This window comes from Vombatus ursinus, unplaced genomic scaffold (assembly GCF_900497805.2).
Source record: "Vombatus ursinus unplaced genomic scaffold, bare-nosed wombat genome assembly UNPS02009975.1, whole genome shotgun sequence".
In the NCBI taxonomy this organism is placed as follows: Eukaryota; Metazoa; Chordata; class Mammalia; order Diprotodontia; family Vombatidae; genus Vombatus; species Vombatus ursinus.
In genome coordinates, this window is record NW_020949753.1 from 3021121 (window position 1) to 3039823 (window position 18703).

The following is an 18703-nucleotide window of genomic DNA, read 5'->3' on the forward strand; positions in this document are numbered from 1 at the left end:
TGTGTGTGTGTGTGTGTGTGTGTGTGTGTGTGTGTGTGTGTGTGTGTGTGTAGATGGAAATAATCACAGAGGGAAGGCACTAGCTAGCATTAAAGGGGATCAGGAAAGACTTCTTGCAAAAGGAGGAATTTAAGTTAAGATTTGAAAGAAGCCAGGAGAACTAGGAGGTAGAGAGATAAGAGAGGAGAGAATTACAGCCAATGAAAATACACAGGATTGGGAGCTGAGTGTCTTGGGAAATGAACAGCAAAGAAGCCAATTTCACTGCATCACAAAATGTGTTGAGAGGAGTAAGGTGTAAGAAGTCTAGAAATAGAGGGATGGGCCAGGAATAAAAGTTTTCAAAAGTCAGAGGATTTTATATTTAATCCTGGAGGTATTGAATAAGGCAGTAAATATGGTCAGACCTGCACTTTAAGAAGACTGCATTGATAGCTAATTGACAGATGGACTGGAGTGGGAAAACATTTGAGGCAAGGAAACATTCCCCACCACCCACCCCCCACCTTTGTAGTAGGTTATCGCTATAGTCTAGGTATGAGGTGATGGGGCTGTGCAGCAGAATGGTAGCAGTGCCAGAAGATAGAAGGGGGCATATACAAAAGAGTGTTATAAAGGCAGAATCAACAAGACTTGGAATCTGATTGGATATAGGGGGTGAGGAAGAATAAGCAGTTCAGATTATAATAAGCCTACATGACTGAAAGAACTGGAAGCTAAGGGGTGCCTTACATTGCCTCTTAGGCAATTGAAGAATGGCTGAACAAATTATGATACATGACTATAATATAACATTTATGTATTGTAAGAAATGATGAAGGAGATGATTTCATTGAATTTTGGGTAGTATCAATTGACACTGAATGGAGTGAACAGAACCTGGAGAACAATTTATATAAAAACAGTAACATTTAAAGGAAAATGATCTCAAAATACTTATGATCTCTGATCCAAGCCATAACCAACCATGTCTCCCAAGTATCTATAACGAAATGTTGTCCATCTCCCAACAGAGAATTAGGTAATAGACACAAAGTGCAGAAACCTACAATTTTGGACATAGCCACCATATATATATATATATATATATATATATATATGTATAGAAATTTTGCTTAACTGTACTTGTTGGTTACAATTTTCCCCCTTTATTTCTCTCAGTCATTTGGGAAAAGGGACTGGAAATAGTAATTTTTTTAAAAGCTATTGAACTTTTTAATGCACAGAAGAGAGCCGAAGGAAGCTCAGAAGAAAGCAGGCAGACAGGAGAGTTGTGAAAGTAGCATGCAGAATATTTTTAAAGCAAATCTATAAAATGGAGATTCACATTTTCATTTAGAATCTTTTTTGAGCTTTCTGCTGTGTGTATGGAAATGTTCTTTTTATGTTTATTCAAAATAAAAAAGTAAAAATAAAAAAAAACAAATGTCCATGGTTGAATCTGGTAATCTTTTTCACTCATTTCCAACATTAGCTTTGTGAACTAACTGCATATGTTAAGTTATTGTTCTTTTCAAAAACTGTTAATGCATTCCAGAATTCTTATCTCTCTAGTGGGTGGCTAGTTTTTTTTTTTTTCTCTATCTCAACCGCAGGTTTATACTTTCAGAACTTTTTTTTTAAAACCTAAATAAAAGGCCAAGTTCTATTTGACATCTCTCCTAATTCCATTCTCAACACAAGATGGAAACAAACAAATAAAATGTGTGTTGGCATTTTAATAATGATAATGCAAAATCCTCCGGTTACTGAAGGTTTCTCTGCCAATTTGTCTCTGTATTTTTTTTTTGCTGGAAGCTCCTCATTCCTTCCTTTCTTCTCGTCTTCTTTCTCTTTTTTTATCTTTAATTGTGGTGGTGTGGACCATCCTAAATATTTTCTTCCCCAAAAGTCTGCTGCTACAAACATCAGCTCACAAAATGCTCCCAATACACTGCTTCCATGTCTATTTAAATAAAAATCCTGAATCTCATACACAACAGAAAGCATTTTTTATTGAATTTTATGTTATTTTCAGTCCCAGATTCTTTCCCGCTCTTCACCTCCTTCCCCATCCATAATATAAAGCAGTTTTAGCAAAATTTAAACTAGACTTTTGAACAGAGATTTACAGACAGCAAAATTTCATTACAGGTTCATGCAACCATGACATTTTAGGTGGTCAAAGAACAATGCATTATTTATATCCATATAAAGGGTCACAGGCAGCTAGGTGGCACAGTGGTATAGCATTGGAGTCAAAAGGACCTGAGTTCAAATCCTGCTCAGACACTTACTAGTGATGTGATGATCACTTAACCCTGTTTGCCTCAGTTTCCTTCTTCATCTGTAAAATGAACTGAAGAAGAAAAATGACAAACCACTCCAGTATCTCTGCCAAGAAAACCCCAAATGAAGTCACAAAGAGTTAGACATGACTGAAACAACAACAGGGGTCACAGAAGCTCAGAATTTAAAAGTTTGGGAGGCCCTCAGCAGCCATTTAGCTTAACCCATACTCAACCACTACAACATCCATGATGAATAGTCCTCCTTATATTAAGGAATGTCATGTGGTCATCAGAGCCCTCTTCCTACCTTCACATATTTTTATCTCCATTTTATAGATGAAAAAGCTGAGGTTCAGATGGGTTAAGTAACTTCTACAAAATCAAACAGGAAATAAATTATAGCAAGGAGAAACTTCTCAAAGAAAACAGAAACTGTTGTTCATAAGAATTAATAATATAAGATCATCTAGTCCAACCCCCTTCAATTTATAGACATTAAACTTTTATTAAGCACCTACTATGTGCCAAGCACTAATTGCTAGGGATACAATGAGAGGTAAAAGACAATCCCTTCTTTCTTTCTTTTTTTTTTTTTTTTTTGGCAATTGGGGTTAAATGACTTGCCCACAGTCACACAGCTAGTAAGTGTCAAGTGTTTGGTCTAAGGCCGGATTTAAACTCAGGTCCTCCTGACTTTAGGGCCAGTGCTTTATTCACTGCGCCACCTAGCTGCCCCGACAATTCCTTCTTTCAAATGAGGAAAGAGAAGTGACTTGCCTAAGGTCATAAATCAATCCACAGTGACAGAGCTGTGATTTGAACCCAGGTCCAAAACAAGCATCTGGCTAAACACATTAAAAGAATAGCTATTTGAAAACTCCAGCTTTCTTCTGGCCCTTCATTCACATGCAAGCCAAGATTAGCTTGCCACTGATTGCCATCATCTTTATCATCTCCTACTTATCACTTATTTTACTAAGTCAGATTTTCTGTTGAAATAAAAAATTCAGTGATGCTATCAAACATAGGATTCTGCTCCGACAAGTCAACAGAATCAGAGTATTATTATATGCATGAGTATGTTGTAGACTGGGGTGGCAAAATATGATGGAAGCTTTCACTGTTCATTTGGTAAATATTTTAAAAACCCAGAAACTGCTGTTCAGCCTACTTCTGCATTTGACAGCCTTCCTCTGTATTGGCTCATAAAAGTTTTATTAGTAGCGGGGTTACTTCTGTGGGAAACTGTGAAACATGAAATGCTTCCAGATGGTGTATTTTAAATGAAATAATTCAGTCCTTCTCCCAAACAGCGATGACGCCGCATACATCACATCATCATGGAAGAGGGCAGATCTACAAGGCAGAAGCAGAGGAAGAAAAAAAGGAAAGGGAAGATGATCAAGACGATGAAGACAGTAGACAGGAGAGAGGCAGCGAGGTTGAGTCAGATGATGAGTTGTATGTTGTTATTGCTGAGAACAATGAAGAAGGGGATTCAAAAGATGCCTTGTTCTCTGACAGACCTCCACTCCCCCCTCCTCGAGCTGTGGTTTCTCCCATTGGACTAGAAAAGCCGCATTGTCTGTTACCAGGTGAGTTTTGAGTGAATCGAGCAAGCCAGTTTTGGACGAGGTACTTTGTTTTTCTCCGATGCACACACAGATATGACGTAGGCCTGACTTTCAAGACAATACAATGAATACAATAAACATTTGTTGAGTGGCTATGGCATACAGGCAATGAAGAAAATGCAGTTTGTGCCTACTTTCAAGGTTTTTCTAGAATGATAGAGTAATAAGGCATGAATGCTAAATACATTAACAAAAAAAAAAAACAAAAAAAAAAACAACTGTGGCAGATGGGAGGGGCAACTAATACTCCAAAGATCAGTGAAGGCCTGGTGGAGACAGTAGGGGCTAGTATATAGAGAACTAGACCTGGAGCTAGCAAGACCTGAGTTCAGTTCCTGCTTCAGATACTCACTAGCTGTGTGCCTCTAGGCAGATCACTTAACCTCTGCGTCTCTCATCTGTAAAATGAGGCGTTTAAAGTTGGTGGACTGTGAGGCTTCTCTTAGATCAAGATGTGTTATGCTATGATGAAGATGTCAGGTGGCCTTTGAGTTTCCTAGCATCAACAGAGGGAAATTCCACACATAAAGGTGTGGAAGTGGGAAATTCGGGGTGTCTGCAATGGACCGGCTTCGATCAAAGCATAAAAAATGGGGTAAGTTCATGGGGCAAAGAGTTATCTAAGTTAGCTAGAACGGCAGGGAATGTGATACAGGCAGAAGTGCGCTGAACTTGGAGTCGCGTCCCAGTTCTGCCCTTTACCACTTATGTCACCTTGGACTTAATGTCTCTGGGCCTCAGTTTCCTTATCTATAAAATGAAAGAATAGAACACCTCTAATGTTTCTTCAAGTTCTAGATCTATGATCCTATGAATAAGGATAGAATGGCACCAGGTTATAAAGGGTTTTGAATGCCAGCCATAGCCGTTTGAACTTTAAAAGCCAGTACGGGAAACTTTGTTGAGCAGAAGAGTGAAATAACAAGATCTCTAATATAATATATATATCTAATATAATATAATCTGTAATATAAGAATGATTGTTTTTCTGGCAGTGATATAAAAGATGGATTGAAGGGACTTGGAGGGAAGAGAATAGAGAAATAAGAAATCTATTGCATATAGGTAATGAGGACCTTATTAAACTGATGTTACTAAAAATACAGAGGAAAGGAAGGGTATTGGTCATGGTATAGTTGTGATTCTTATGATCTGGTAACTAATTAGAGAGGAGTCATGAGATAGCATTAACCCCAAGTGTGTGAACGTGGGAGATGGGGTGAATGGTGGCACCCTAAATAGATAATAGTCAGAAGAAGGTATAGATTAAGGGGGTAAGATAATAAGTTCCATTTTGAGAGTTTGAGAGCGTTGTTGTTGTTCAGTTGTTTCCAGTTGTGTCCAACTCTTCATGACCCCATCTGGGGTTTTCTTGAGAAAGATACTACAGTGGTCTGACATTTCCTTCTCCAGCCCATTTTACAGATGAGAAAACTGAAGCAAATGGGGTTAAGTAACTTGCTGAAGGTCATACAGTTAGTAAGTGTCTGAGGTCAGATTTGAACTCAGGAAAATGAGTCTTCCTGACTCCAGGCCTGGCACTCTAACCACTGTGCCACTTAGCTGACCATGTGCTTGAGGTACCAGTGAGCAATCAAGCAAAGATGTATTGTAGGCAATTGAGATCAGATATGAGTGCAGATGTGAGCTCAGAGCTTAAAGATACAGACATATATATGTATGTATCTGATAGATAGATATAGATATAGATTTAGTAGTTACCTGCATAGAGATAGCAGTTGAAACTGGGAAAGCAAGTAAGTTTGCCAAGGGAAGGAGTAGATACAAAGGGAGCAGAGGGCTAACCATGAACCTTTGGAGGACCATATCAAGGGCTCATGAAGATGAGAAATCAGTAGAGACAGAGAAGGAACAGTTACAGAAATAAATAAGATCCATTGACTTAGAAGAGATCTCAAAAACCATTTAGTACAGACTCCTCATTTTACAAGTGTAGACAGCCTGGAGAGGCCAATGGAGGTTAGGTAACATGCCCAAAGTCACACAGGTAGTAAGGCAGATGAAAGGACTGAGAAAACCCAAGCTATGCCCTGATTCACTAAAAGGTCTGGACTTGGGAGTTGTAAAGATGGTGCCTACATTCCCAATCATACCTCCCAAACACTCATTCCATAATCCAAATGTGCCAGATTATTCTCTGCCTCTAGAACCACATTGTTCTGCTCTCTCCACTCTGTGTCTCTCCTCACCCTATTTCCTAAGCCAAGCAAACCTTCTCCAACTTTGCCAATTGAACTACAACCTGGCCTTTAAAATCTCATTCAAAGGGTCTTAACTTTCATTCTGTTATACATCCCTTTGGTGGTCTGATGAAGCCTATAGGTCCTTTTCAGAATAATTTTTAAATACATAAAATAAAATATATAGAATTATAAAGGAAACCAATTTTATTGAAATAGTTATTCGAGTATTAAAAAAAGTCTATAGACCCCAGATTAAGAAACCCAGGTATGTACTTCTAGGGCTATATCCCAAAGAGATCACAAAATTGGGAAAAGGACCCACATGCACAAAAATATTGATAGCAGCTCTTTTTGTAGTGGCCAAGAATTGGCAATTGAGGGGATGCCCATCAATTGAGGAATGGCTGAACAGGTTATGACATATGAATGTTATGGAATACTATTGTGCTGTAAGAAATGATGAGCAGGCAGACCAGAAAAACCTTGAAAGATGTATATGGACTGATGCCGAGTGAAGTGAGCAGAACCAGGAGAACATTGTACATAGTAACAGCCACATTGTGCGATGACTGACTTTGACACACTTAGTTCTTCTCGGGAATACAAGGATCTAAAACAACTCTAAAAGATTCATGATGGAAAATGCTATCCACATCCAGAGAAAGAACTATGGAGTCTGAAAGCAGATTGAAGAAGACTATTTGTTCTCTTTTTTTGTTGTTGTTTTGTTTCTTCTTTCTCATGCTTTCTCCCATTCATTCTAATTCTTCTTCACAACTTGGCTAATGTGAAAATATGTTTAATAGGAATGTATATGTAGAGCCTATATTGGATTGCATATTGTCTTAGGGAAGGGGGAGGAGAGGGAGGTAGAGAAAATTTAAAACTCAAAAGCTTATGAAAGTGAATGTTGAAAATTCAAAATAAACTAATTAATTTAAAAATAAAAAAGAAACCCTGGTATACATTGAATGTCTTATCCTACATGACAGCTTCCTTCATGCCTTCCCCTTAATTTTTTAAAAGTTTTATTGATGTGTTTTGTTTTTACATCATAAACATGTACATATTACTTCCTTTCTGTGAGAGGTCCCCTATAACAAAATAAAATAATTAATTAAAACTAATGACACAGTGACCTCATTCAAAAATGCAGGAAACTTTCCCCATCTGTAGCACTACCCTCATTTCTTCTATTTTAATTAACAGGTATCTATTCTCTTTCCTTCCCACCTCCTTTCCTATTGGAAAAAGAAAAAGATTTTTTGTAACAAATGCAAGCAAAATAAATTCCCTCGATGGCAATATACAAAAATGTATGTCTCTTAATGACATCACCCCCTGTACTTGACATAGTGTTGTTCCGCAACTCCTCAATACCCTTATCCTCTAATCTTCTCTATTAGGGTTATTCATGTTTATATCTTATGCCTTCCCCACAGACCATGACATCAGCAAGATGATGCCATGACTTGCAAATGAATTGGTTTTAAGTGAGGGAGAGCTGTGCAAAGTCACCAGCCTTACTTTCCCTTCCAGAGCCATGTGGGACCAGTAGCCAGATATAGATTAGGAGAACTGGAGATGGCCCAGGATATACATTTTACATGTAAATATAGTCTGAAGTTGTGCTTGAAAAATCAGAAGAAATTCTGAAAAGGACTTCCTATTTTTGACTTTGTAGCATAATTCACTTGTCATGGAAGATATCTGGAAGAAATCCATTCAAAAACTGTTATTTGATGATCACAAGATAAGGCAAAGAATTTTGTTTGCCTGCCAATAAAAAGACATGTTTGGAGTATATTAAGAACCTGATCCTGCATACATACAATTTAACTAAAAGTAACAGGACAGGCTAACATCATGCATCATTGTTTTCTCAGTTGGAGACAGTTATGCATGAATTAATTATTATTAGAACCATCACAAGCCTCCATATCAAGAAAACCATGATCATTAGTGATAAGAATTTATATATTGATCATTATAGACATTTTGTGTATCAGTATATATGCCTATCAACTTCCTTCTAAAATGCCTCTCTGATGTATTTTATATATTCAGCTCATTTGATTCTCACACAATTCTGAGAGGTACAGGCAGTTTTATCCCCACTTTACAGGTGAAGAAATAGAGGGTAGGAGACTTGGCCAAACCTTGGGGCAGGCCCTCATCATTTCACACCTAGACTATTGTAAAAGGCTGCTGGCTGTCTCCCTGCCTCAGGTTTCTCCCCATTCCCATCCATCCTCCAATGAGATCTTTACAAGCATAGTGATCTTCCTGAAATACAGGTCTTCCTATGGACCATGTACCCCATCCACCCACTCTATAAACTCCCATGGCTTCCTTTTACCTGGAGGATCAAATATGCTCTGTTTGGCTTTGAAAGCCCTTCATAACCCGCCTATTCCTACTTTTACAGTCTTCTTACTCTTTATTACTCTCCTGACACTCTACAATCAAGAAAAAATGGTGGCTTTGTCATTATTAGATATTATGTTACATCTCCCAACCCTCTCCCCCTTTACCTCAACTTTCTTGCTTCTTTCACTTCCTTTGGTATTCAACACTAGCTCCACCTTCTGGAAGAGGCCTTTCCTGTCTTCTCTCAATGTGCGCCGCTGAAGCCTTCCTCCTGAGATTGCCATCCATTTAGTCTGCATAGGTTTGGTAGATGCACAGTTGTTTGTATATTGTCTCACCACACTGAAATGTGAGCTCCTTGAGAGTAGGGACCATATGTTTGCTTTTCTTTGCATCCCCACCCACTGCTGGCATATTGTTGTTGTTCAGTTGTCCTACTGTGTCTAACTCATCTTAACCCCCAGGGACTATATTGTCCATGGGGTTTTCTGGCAAAGATACTGGAGTGTTTCCCATTTCCTTCTCCAATGGCTTAAGACAAACAGAGATTAAGTGACTTGCCCATAGTCACATGGCTAGTGAAGTATCTGAGGTTGAATTTGAACTCAGTCCTTCCTGACTCCAGGCCCAGCACTCTATCTACTGAGATATCTAGCTGCCTCCTGGCACATAGTAAATGCCTAATGCTTAGCACATAGTAAATGCCTAAATGCTTGTTGACTGACTGACTCTCCCTTATATTGTTCAATTTAGTGTTAATGTAAACAGTCTGGGGAATGAAATGCATGTAGTGTGCATGTAATGTGCATGCAATGTGCATTAATGCTGTATGTAACAAGAGGCTAAATGCATCCTAAATCTTTTATGGCAGGGAAAATACTAGAAGAACAAAGTGCACGAAGTCAGGCCTGGTGTGATCTTGGAATTAAAAAAGAGACAGAGGAGGAGCTGAAAAGGGAGATGGAAAAGAAAGAAGAGGATGAGGAAAAAGAAGAGGAAGACCCTTATACATCTGTAGAAATTGAAGAGAATGAATATGACATAATATTGGCCAATGGGAGTATGAAGAAGAAAATAGGCAGCAGGTCCTTCATTATAAACAGACCTCCAGCCCCGGCCCCAAGACCAAGAAGTGTTCCCATTAAAGAGGAGACCATACCTTTTATAGCTCAAGGTAAAGTGTGGGTGTGTAGGGGTGCAGGCATGTGTGTGGGGGTGTTTGTGCTCCTACACCTAAGTTTGGGGCACTTAACAGGATGAGTTCTGCTCCTGGGGAGCCGTGGCATAATGAGGGAAAAAAATGGTGATTTATGCTCCATTAAGCTCTCTTCAGAAAGACAAAGGAGAAGAAAAACAAGGTTAACTGATGAGACTCTAATGCTAGTTCTTCATTCAGAAGGGATTGTTTTTAATAAATCAACCATGGAATATAATTCCACAGAAGACAGCAAAGAATTAAGTTCTGATCTACTTATGTGCTGCAAGTAGAATAAATTAAACTACTTAATTGTCCACAAACCCACTAAAAATATAGCTAAGGGACTTAAGGGCACTTTTTTCTTTGTACTTTCTTTTGGAAGTTTTTTAAATCTAATTATTGTCCCTAGTTCCATTATTTTAGATCATTTTAAAATCTTAAGCAATTTGAAGCAAATCACGCTAATCTCCTTTTGGTAATATTTCCTCCCCAGCAACAAAGGAGTGTGTGTAGGGGGGTGTGGGTGTGTGGGTGTGGGTGTATGTGTGTGTTTTGGAGGGAGCTGGGTGGAGTGTGTCAGAGAGAGACACCTGTGTCTTTTTTACTGACTCAGGCTGTCTACTCATCTTTAGATCCTCATCTTCTTTCATCAATTGATAACAAACCTAGAAATTCCCTAACCTATCTGGCTCCCTTATGAGATGACGTCACCTGGAACTGTGAGATATTTTTTTTCTTGTTGATGCCATTTCCTAGTGGGTTTAATTTGGTACTTTCCACCAGCTTGTTCTGTAATAGTTGGCAAATTTCAAACTCATTCATTTAGTCATCAAGAAATATTTATTGAATGCTTACTCTGTGTAAGGCACTCAACCAAATGGGGGGAACAAAGCTGAATAAGACATGGTCCGTGCTCTCCAGTAGCTATAATCTCATAGAGGAAGGAAAATGAATGCACAAATAACTCTAATGCAAGGTAGAATATGATAAATGAGATACAAAGTGAGGTGGTAGGAATTCATAGGAGGCAAAATGACTTTACTAATGATCAAGTAAGAATTTATTGAGGAGTGAATAACTAAAAAGGCATTTGTTAAGTATTTAGTATGTGCCAGGCACTCTGCTATGTGCTGAGGCATAAATAGAAGAAAGCAAGAAAGTCCTTGCTCTCAAGGAACTTACATTTTAACAGGGGAAATAGATACATACATACATACATACATACATACATGCATGATAGATAAAATAAATGGATAAATAGTACATAGATGGATGAATGAATAGATAGAAAGATAAATAGTAGATAAATATAGCAAGTAGATAGATAGATAAATAGGTAGGTAGATAGATAGAATAGATAAGTGGATAGATAGTAGATAGATAGATGGATGAATGAATGGATAGATAGAAAGATAAATAGTAGAGAAATATGGCAAGTAGATAGTAGAGATAGATGATAGATATAGTAGACAGATAGAAAGAAAGAATAGATAAATGGACAGTTGGAAGATTGATGAATAGGTAGATAGAAAGATAAAGAAATATAGTAAGTAGATAAATAGTAGAACTAGATGATATAGTAGATAGATAGGTAGATAGATATAGAGATAGAAGAATGACAGAGAGGAAAGAAATGAGGGAAGGAGAGAGAGGGAGAAAAAAGGAGAAGAGGGGAGAGAACTGATGGTGGACAGAAAGCATAGAGAAGTGAGAAGACATGGAAATGTTTGGAGATAAAGAGAAGTTATCCTTTCCAGGAATGCTAGTGTTAATTTGATTACTCTTCTCAGAGCCAGATTTATGGGACAGAGAGTGGAGAGGATTCAGTGGCATTAAGATGGCCAGGGAATTGAGTGGTGAGTCTGGGTCCAGGCAAGTTAAGGTGGGGACTCATCAACCAGAAGCCTAGAGTCCCAGGGGCGGGAGCTTGAGTTCCAACTCAAAGATGGAGACTGTAGCTAATGCAACATAGAGATTAAGCAGGTGACATTTGAATTAAGCCTTGAAGAATGAGTAGAGTTTTGATAGAAATGTGGAGCAAGAATAGGGCAGGAATTTTAGGCAAAGAGGAGAAGCACAAGTATGTATGGAGAGAAAATGAAATCTATTTTCTAGGAGTATAAATAGTGAAGTTTGTCTATCAAATAGGCTGGCTATTTTAGTTGGTGCTCAAGTATGAAGAATCCTAAATGCCAACCAGAGGACTTTGGATGGTTACATGCTGTAGTGGGGAGTCCTGACCTGGAGTCCAGAAACCTGGGTTAAAATTTTGGATACAGTAGATATTCATTGTCTATGTCAGAATGGGCACTTATTTTGCTGAACTTAACAATAAGAATATTTGTACTTTGAACCTTATAGAGTTTTCATGAAAAAAAAATACTATATAAGCCTAAAAGCACCTAGAAAAATATGATTATTTTCTTTTTTTTGAACTAGACCTATGATTTCATTGGAATAAGGGAATTTCTTACGAGGAAACTCCCTCTACCAGTTCAGGTCAGCACCTGCTCTGCAGTGTATAATCTTTGAAAGTTGAGAGTTAAGTGACTTGACCAGAGTCACTCACCAATACGTGTGCCATATTTGAACCCAGGTGTTCCTGAGTATATCTGCTATGGCACACTGCCTATTATTATTTTTAACATCATCCTAGAAATTTTTGAAAGAGTATATTTCTCACTGCTCTCTATATGAGTGTTTTATAAGTGCCAATATGTGGAATAGTCTACAGCAAATTTTAGTCCATCTGCAAAGCCAAAGACCCTTTCTTCTCAAAATAAGTAAACCTGAAGACTTTACTTTCTACTGATGAAATGAATTATACCTAAACTCACTGTGGCCTATGTGTATAAGCCTAAATCTCAATTAATTTATTGGGTGGCAAATTGCCACAACCACACACCTAGATAGGAGGTGTTACTTGTCATTCCCATATTTGCCTTGATCTTCATGTCTGTTTATAATCAGGCACCAACTGGCAAGTATAGGGGATGTCCAAATATATAATAGTTATTAAAAGATCCATTTTTTTCATCTGGACCAGAAGAAGGTTCACCAAGACCATACTATGGTCTTAGAAATTTTTTATCAAAAAAAAAAAAAACAAGAAGCCAGGAAAATATTCTTGACATTTGAAGAAAAGATATTGAGAATTAGGAAATAAACCAATTAATTATTTTTATGAAAATCTTGCAAAATGAAATACCAAAGGAGAACTTTTTAACTTCTTTAAAGGGTTTATCAGTTGAAAAATCATTAATGAAAGCCTGGTATTTAATTGCTTTTCAAAACACTAACAGTAAGAAATGATTTTCACAATAATAAAATCAAAGCAAAGAAATCACTAGGAGGTGATTCAGTGGAAAGAATACTGGATTTGGAGGTAGGAAGACCTGAGCTTAGGTCTTGATTTTCTTCTTGTTGTTCTGGCATGACCATCAAGAAATCAGTTACTTTAGGCCATGTGACATGATGAAGCAGAATTTTAGCAATTGGCATATATTTCATACCTCTTTAATTTTAACAGATATTGGGAGAAAATCTAAATGGGTCATGGGTCCACAGCTTCAAGTTTCATTTGAGGTTGAGAAAAGCAGACCTATATATTGTGATTCCCATATTAAAGCAAAAATTGTCCTGGATTCTAAATATAGAATCAGAATAATTTTTTTCAAAGCTTTTCCTATGACATTTAGAATTTTCAAAAGGATCATGGTTAGTGAAAGCTCTGGGAAATTTTTTGAATTTTTATTCAGTTAATTCCAGTAGATTTGCCTGTCCCTTAATATGATGCTTTTAGAGATTTTAAATCCATAGCTTGATCTCCCAGCCATTTCGTGGTTTTGGATAATGTTGGTCATTAAGCACAATACTATGATTACATTAATGGAGTGTGGTAACTAAAAGTTAGAAAGGAAATAAAAATGAACATAACCCTGAGCTAGCTTGACCAGGGTTTGCTGGAACCATAAAGGCTAAGGTTAAGCCTTCTGGAACACCAAGAACATTTAGTGACCTATACACGAAAAAGGTTATTAACTAACAATAAAATTAATTTAAGGTCTTATATAGGGGACACTGTCATATTCCTACAAGCTTCCTGTATGAAGAATTTCTTCCCTTGCTCCAAGGCCCAGCTCCTATATTGCCTTATCCCTAAACCTTTCCCTAATTGCCCCTTTAGAAAATTATCTCTCCCTCTTTTTATTGCCCTTGTGTGTGACACCTTCTTTATTTGATTACAAGTTCCTTGAGGTCCTAGACTGTACTGATCATAGAACTGGCAGAGTACTTAATTCAATCCAGAAGACCAAGCTTCTAACAGAGCCAGGGACTGGAACATGAATCTTCTAACTATTGGGCCAGTCTTCTTTCTACTGCACTACTGTGCTATTGTGGGAATCACTGGCACCAAGAGCCCTAGAAATCTGTCACATTTACTTAATCTCTACTATCTGGAAATGCAAATACTAAGTACTTTGAGAAATCATTGAGAATTTCCGGCAAAAATCCCAGAATTCATTATTATGGTCAGCATTATTTTCATGGGGTGGGGGGAAGAGGGGGAATATTTGAGACCACCTACTACTTAGATCTAGCATTTTTTAGCTAACTTCACCAATAGATATTCATGCTTTCACTCACCCATCCTGTAGCTTAAGTCCTTCTGTTACTATGGAAAAGCCAGAAAGAGAGAGGAGGGAAAGGGGGGAGACAAAGGAAGAGAGAGGGAGGGAGAGGAGGAGGGAGAAAGAGAGAGGAAGTAGTAGAGTAAGAGAGAGGGAGGGAGAGAAAGGGGGAGAAAGGAGAGGGAGAGAAGGAAAGATTGAGAGGAAGGAGAGAGGAGGGGGACGGGAGAGGGAAAGAGAGGAAGGGAGAACATCAATGAGGCATATTTCTAAGGAGTTAAAGAAGAGACGAGAATAAACAGGATGATTTGCGCCTTGTTAAATTTAACATGAACTTTAAAAAAAACTTCACATAACAAAGGTTTGTCCTTTGTATATCGACTTGTTTGTGTGTTGTTGCTTATTTAGCTCATAATCAAGAAAAGAAAAAAGTTTAAATAGTAATACACACCTTAATAATGACTCACATTTCTAGATTACTTTAAGTTTTACAAAGAACTTTCCTCACAGTAATATCGACAGGTAGTCTGTGTAAGTATCATTATCATCTCCATTTCTCAGAAGAGTCAATTAAGGCCTACAGAGGTTAAGTGGCTTGGCTATGTTCACACTGCTCTCAAGTGTCTAAGGTCTGATTTGACTTGACTGTTACCCTTTTCATAATCTACTGCTACCTATCTCTCACCTTGAATCATTGACTAATAAAACATCTGTATGGATTTATAGAATGCCTTTTTTCATTTATTCCTACATTGTGTCTGTTAAGTGGATCGTGAGTATCACTAGCTCATTGATTCCCATCTCAAAATATGAAAATTCAAGCGATGAATTTCAGAGTTGGGGCTGTCATTGACCGACTAATGGAGAAACCAGCTAGTGAGACAATCCTTTTGTCCCCTTTTTGTACAACTGTAATTGACAGCAAGTTTGGAGTCCCACTTCTCCCTTAATCTCAGACTTAAATTTACTTCTTTATAACTTCCATACCTCTGAGACCAGAGTAATTCAGTCTCATCTCTCTTCCTAGTGATAGCCCATTAAATGCTTAAAGTATTTTAATACTTTTTGAAATACATTTTAATAATTTTAATACAGGTCCTTCCCTTAAGTCTTCTCTCTTAAGTCTAAACCATACCAGTGCCTTTACCTGCTCCTATCAATGGAACTGAGAGGTAGGTTATTGTTGTTGTTTAATCATCCAACTCTTTGTTGACCTCATTTGGAGGTTTCTCGGCAAACATACTCGAGTGGTCTGCTATTTCCTTTTCTAGCTCATTTTACAGATGAGAAAACTGAGGCAAATAGCGTTAAGTGACTTGCTCAGGATCACACAACTAATAAGTATCTGAGGTCATATTTGAACTCAGGTCTTCCTGACTCCAGGCCTGGCACTCTGTGCACTATGGTGCCACCTAGCTTCCCAAGAAGGAAGTACCCAAGTCAAAAATGAAGAGCAGTAGCTGAACTAAAACCAGAATCTCTAGAATCCAATTCTATTCCCCCTTTTTTTTCCTCCAGTAAGCTATATTACTTTCCAAAAAAGCTAATGTTTTCATTCATCTAATTTTCATTATAATATTGTTGGTCATGCTGTTCTCATAATGTTGTATACTTTTCCTCATCAACAATTCTTTCTTAACACTTAATAGCCTTTTTCTTTCAGAGGGTAGGCATTTTATAGCATATCTCTCTAATTTTCCTACAAAGCTTTGGCAGCTCTGTGAAATAGATTTACCACAGCTTCCCAGAAAGCCACCCATTCAATTAAGAGACGTGAATCAGCACAGGTCTTGTTGGGACACAATAAAAAGTCATAAAGCCACATAGACCTCTCTAGGGTTTACATACTTTGAGGTAGGCAGAGAAAGGGGACAAATAAAAGGGTAGGAATCTCTTTCATTGGGTCTTCCCTTATTAGAGTTCTTCAGGAAAAGATTGGATTAAAAACATGTTGGATACTTTGTAGAAGGAATTAGTTTTCAGCTAATGGTTGAACTACATGGCCGTTGGGTATACACTATTCCCCGGTATCTCACACATGTCCACAGTATTAATGTAGATTTCCAAGAATGGAGCTCAGGAAGATCACAGAATCAAAAGATGAGGCAGAGATGAGAGCCCAGAGATAAGACAACTCTATGCTCAATCATTTCCTAGCTCCTCTGTGTTCTCCCAGGGAAGACTTTAAATAGTTTAAATATGGGTAGAAAAAGATTTGTTTTGTGGTAGCTACTGCTTTTCCAAACTTTGAAGACTGGAAGAAAGATGAGAAAATGAAAAAGAACAGAAATGAAGAAAGTAATGACTAAAGGTATAAGCTGGATTGAAAGTTGGATAAGAAGAAGAAACTATAGCTTTGATGAAAAGCAGGGGTTTTTTTCACCATTTTTGCATCACAGATCCTTGGGCAGTCTGAAGAACCTACAGACCCCTTATTAGAGTAATGTTTTTAAATGCATCAAATGAAATACATAGGATTACAAAGGAAACCAGTTATATTGAAATACAGTTATCAAAATACCAAAACAAAAGTCTCAAGAACCCCTGGTATATGGTTTAAGGATTTGTTGAGTGAGATGCTGGGGTTAGCCAGAATGTCTAAAGGCCCTACCTAATTCTCAGTGACCTCAGGCCTAAGGCATTCTATGCTCTCCCTTGCTGATTTTGGGAAGAAGCTAAATAAAATGGCCTAGAATCCCAGTGCTATGATAGCCAGTATCTTCTAAACATGAAACTAAACACAGCTTCAATTGATTCAGAGAATAGGGGAAGGTAGCTAAAGGAATAAACCCACCTACAGTAGAACTTCAATAAAATGAACAAATGAGTAAAAATGTGAACATTCTTCAGTAACAGAATCTTGATTTTGAAAACTAATTAAAGGTAAAGGATAGAAATTTGTACCTGATATGGAGCAGAGTGACTGTTAGTAAAATTGTGTATTACGAATCACAAAAAAAGATGAGGCTCTATTCAGCCATATCTTTCAATTTTTGAATTCTCATTTTCCTCATACATGATTAAAAAGGACAAGGTCACTTCCTAAGCATCTATGCGGCCAGTTTAGGGTACAATATAACTTCCTATTCAATTTTCCATTGCTGCTGAATTACTTGTGGCATTTGGAGTACAACGGACCTTTCTGAGAGTAGTTCAGCTATCAGGACCCTGAAATGTCAAGTACAACTCACTGACACTCATAAATGTTCCACTTGCAATTCACTCATACTTGAAATTGACCAAGCAGAATGTAATCAAAATACAAAAAAAATAAATAAATAAATAAAAGAGGACCTTGTTGAAGCCCTTTGGAAAACTCATTCATACCATATAAATGTGGCCAGGAAGGGATATTTTCTGTGTTATTTAGGAAGAAAATATGGGCAAGTGGAGAGAAGTTGAGTCATGGGTTCTAATGTCCTTGTACAAATCATTCAGATTCTGTGCCTATCCTCCCATGTCAATGCTTCCTATACATAAATGACAACAGGAGATCAAATTCATCTTTCAGTTTCTAGGACAAATGGTTAAAATTTCTTTTAACTCTCCCCTTGAATATATGAAACTACTGAAGGAGTTCTGAGTAGAAACAGCTCTTTCCCCTCTTCTTTTTCCTGCCCCACTTTCTCATATAGATCATTCTCAAAACAATTAAGATCATGGCATAGTTCTTACAATTCTGACCTGCTTCTGTATCTTCTGGTCCTCACTACAGAATAGGATTGACTCCCTAAGAAATGGGTTAAACTTGGAAAATGCTTTGAAAGATGACTTTAAACCCATATTTCTATAGCAACCGAGCAAAGTACAGAGTAGAAGTATTAGCCATTTTACAGAATTTTAAAGAAACTAAAGCTGAAAGAGGTTATGTCTTTTTCGTGGTCAGATGGCTAAGAAGTGGGAGTCAATCCGAGATCACTTTGTACAAATACATAATGATCTTGCCCTACTTAATAACCCATTTGATTCAATTTCATTTTCTAAGTGAGGCAGGGATGATTTGTCAAGCATTGGTAGAGACATTTGGTATCACATCATTGTATTATGTCTATTGTTTCTATAATTTTGTAAATATAACAAGCACAGGCAGGAGACAAGCAACTTACTGTAGACAGAAATTGTCAAAAACCTGGTGTGAACCCAGGGACAATGTGGCACAGTTGAAAGAGTGCTGGATTTCATAGATTTTAAGCTGGAGGAGACTTAGAGGTCATTGAGTCCAATCTCTTTATTTTCCAGCTAAGGAAACTGAGGCTGTGAGAAATTAAGTGATTTGCCCTGGATCACAAAACTAGTTAAGTATCTAGGAATCAGAGGACCTGAGTTCTAATCCTTCCTCTCTCACCTACTACCTTTGTGTTCACGGACAAGTCGCTTAACCTTTTGCAACCTCTGT

At 37.7% G+C, this 18703-nt stretch overlaps 1 protein-coding gene across 2 annotated transcripts in view; it reads left to right on the forward strand.

Annotated features, from left to right (window-relative positions):
* The window catches only part of BANK1 (B cell scaffold protein with ankyrin repeats 1), a 394230-nt gene that overhangs the window by 322594 nt on the left and 52933 nt on the right, over positions 1–18703 (forward strand). For both annotated transcript variants that reach the window (XR_003568363.1, XM_027853422.1), the window contains exons 9-10: positions 3584–3865; positions 9350–9652. Coding sequence is in view for 1 of the 2 variants with exons in the window: in XM_027853422.1 (XP_027709223.1) it covers positions 3584–3865; positions 9350–9652 (585 nt within the window). In the remaining variant the exon portion in view is untranslated. The remainder of the gene's footprint in view (positions 1–3583; positions 3866–9349; positions 9653–18703) is intronic.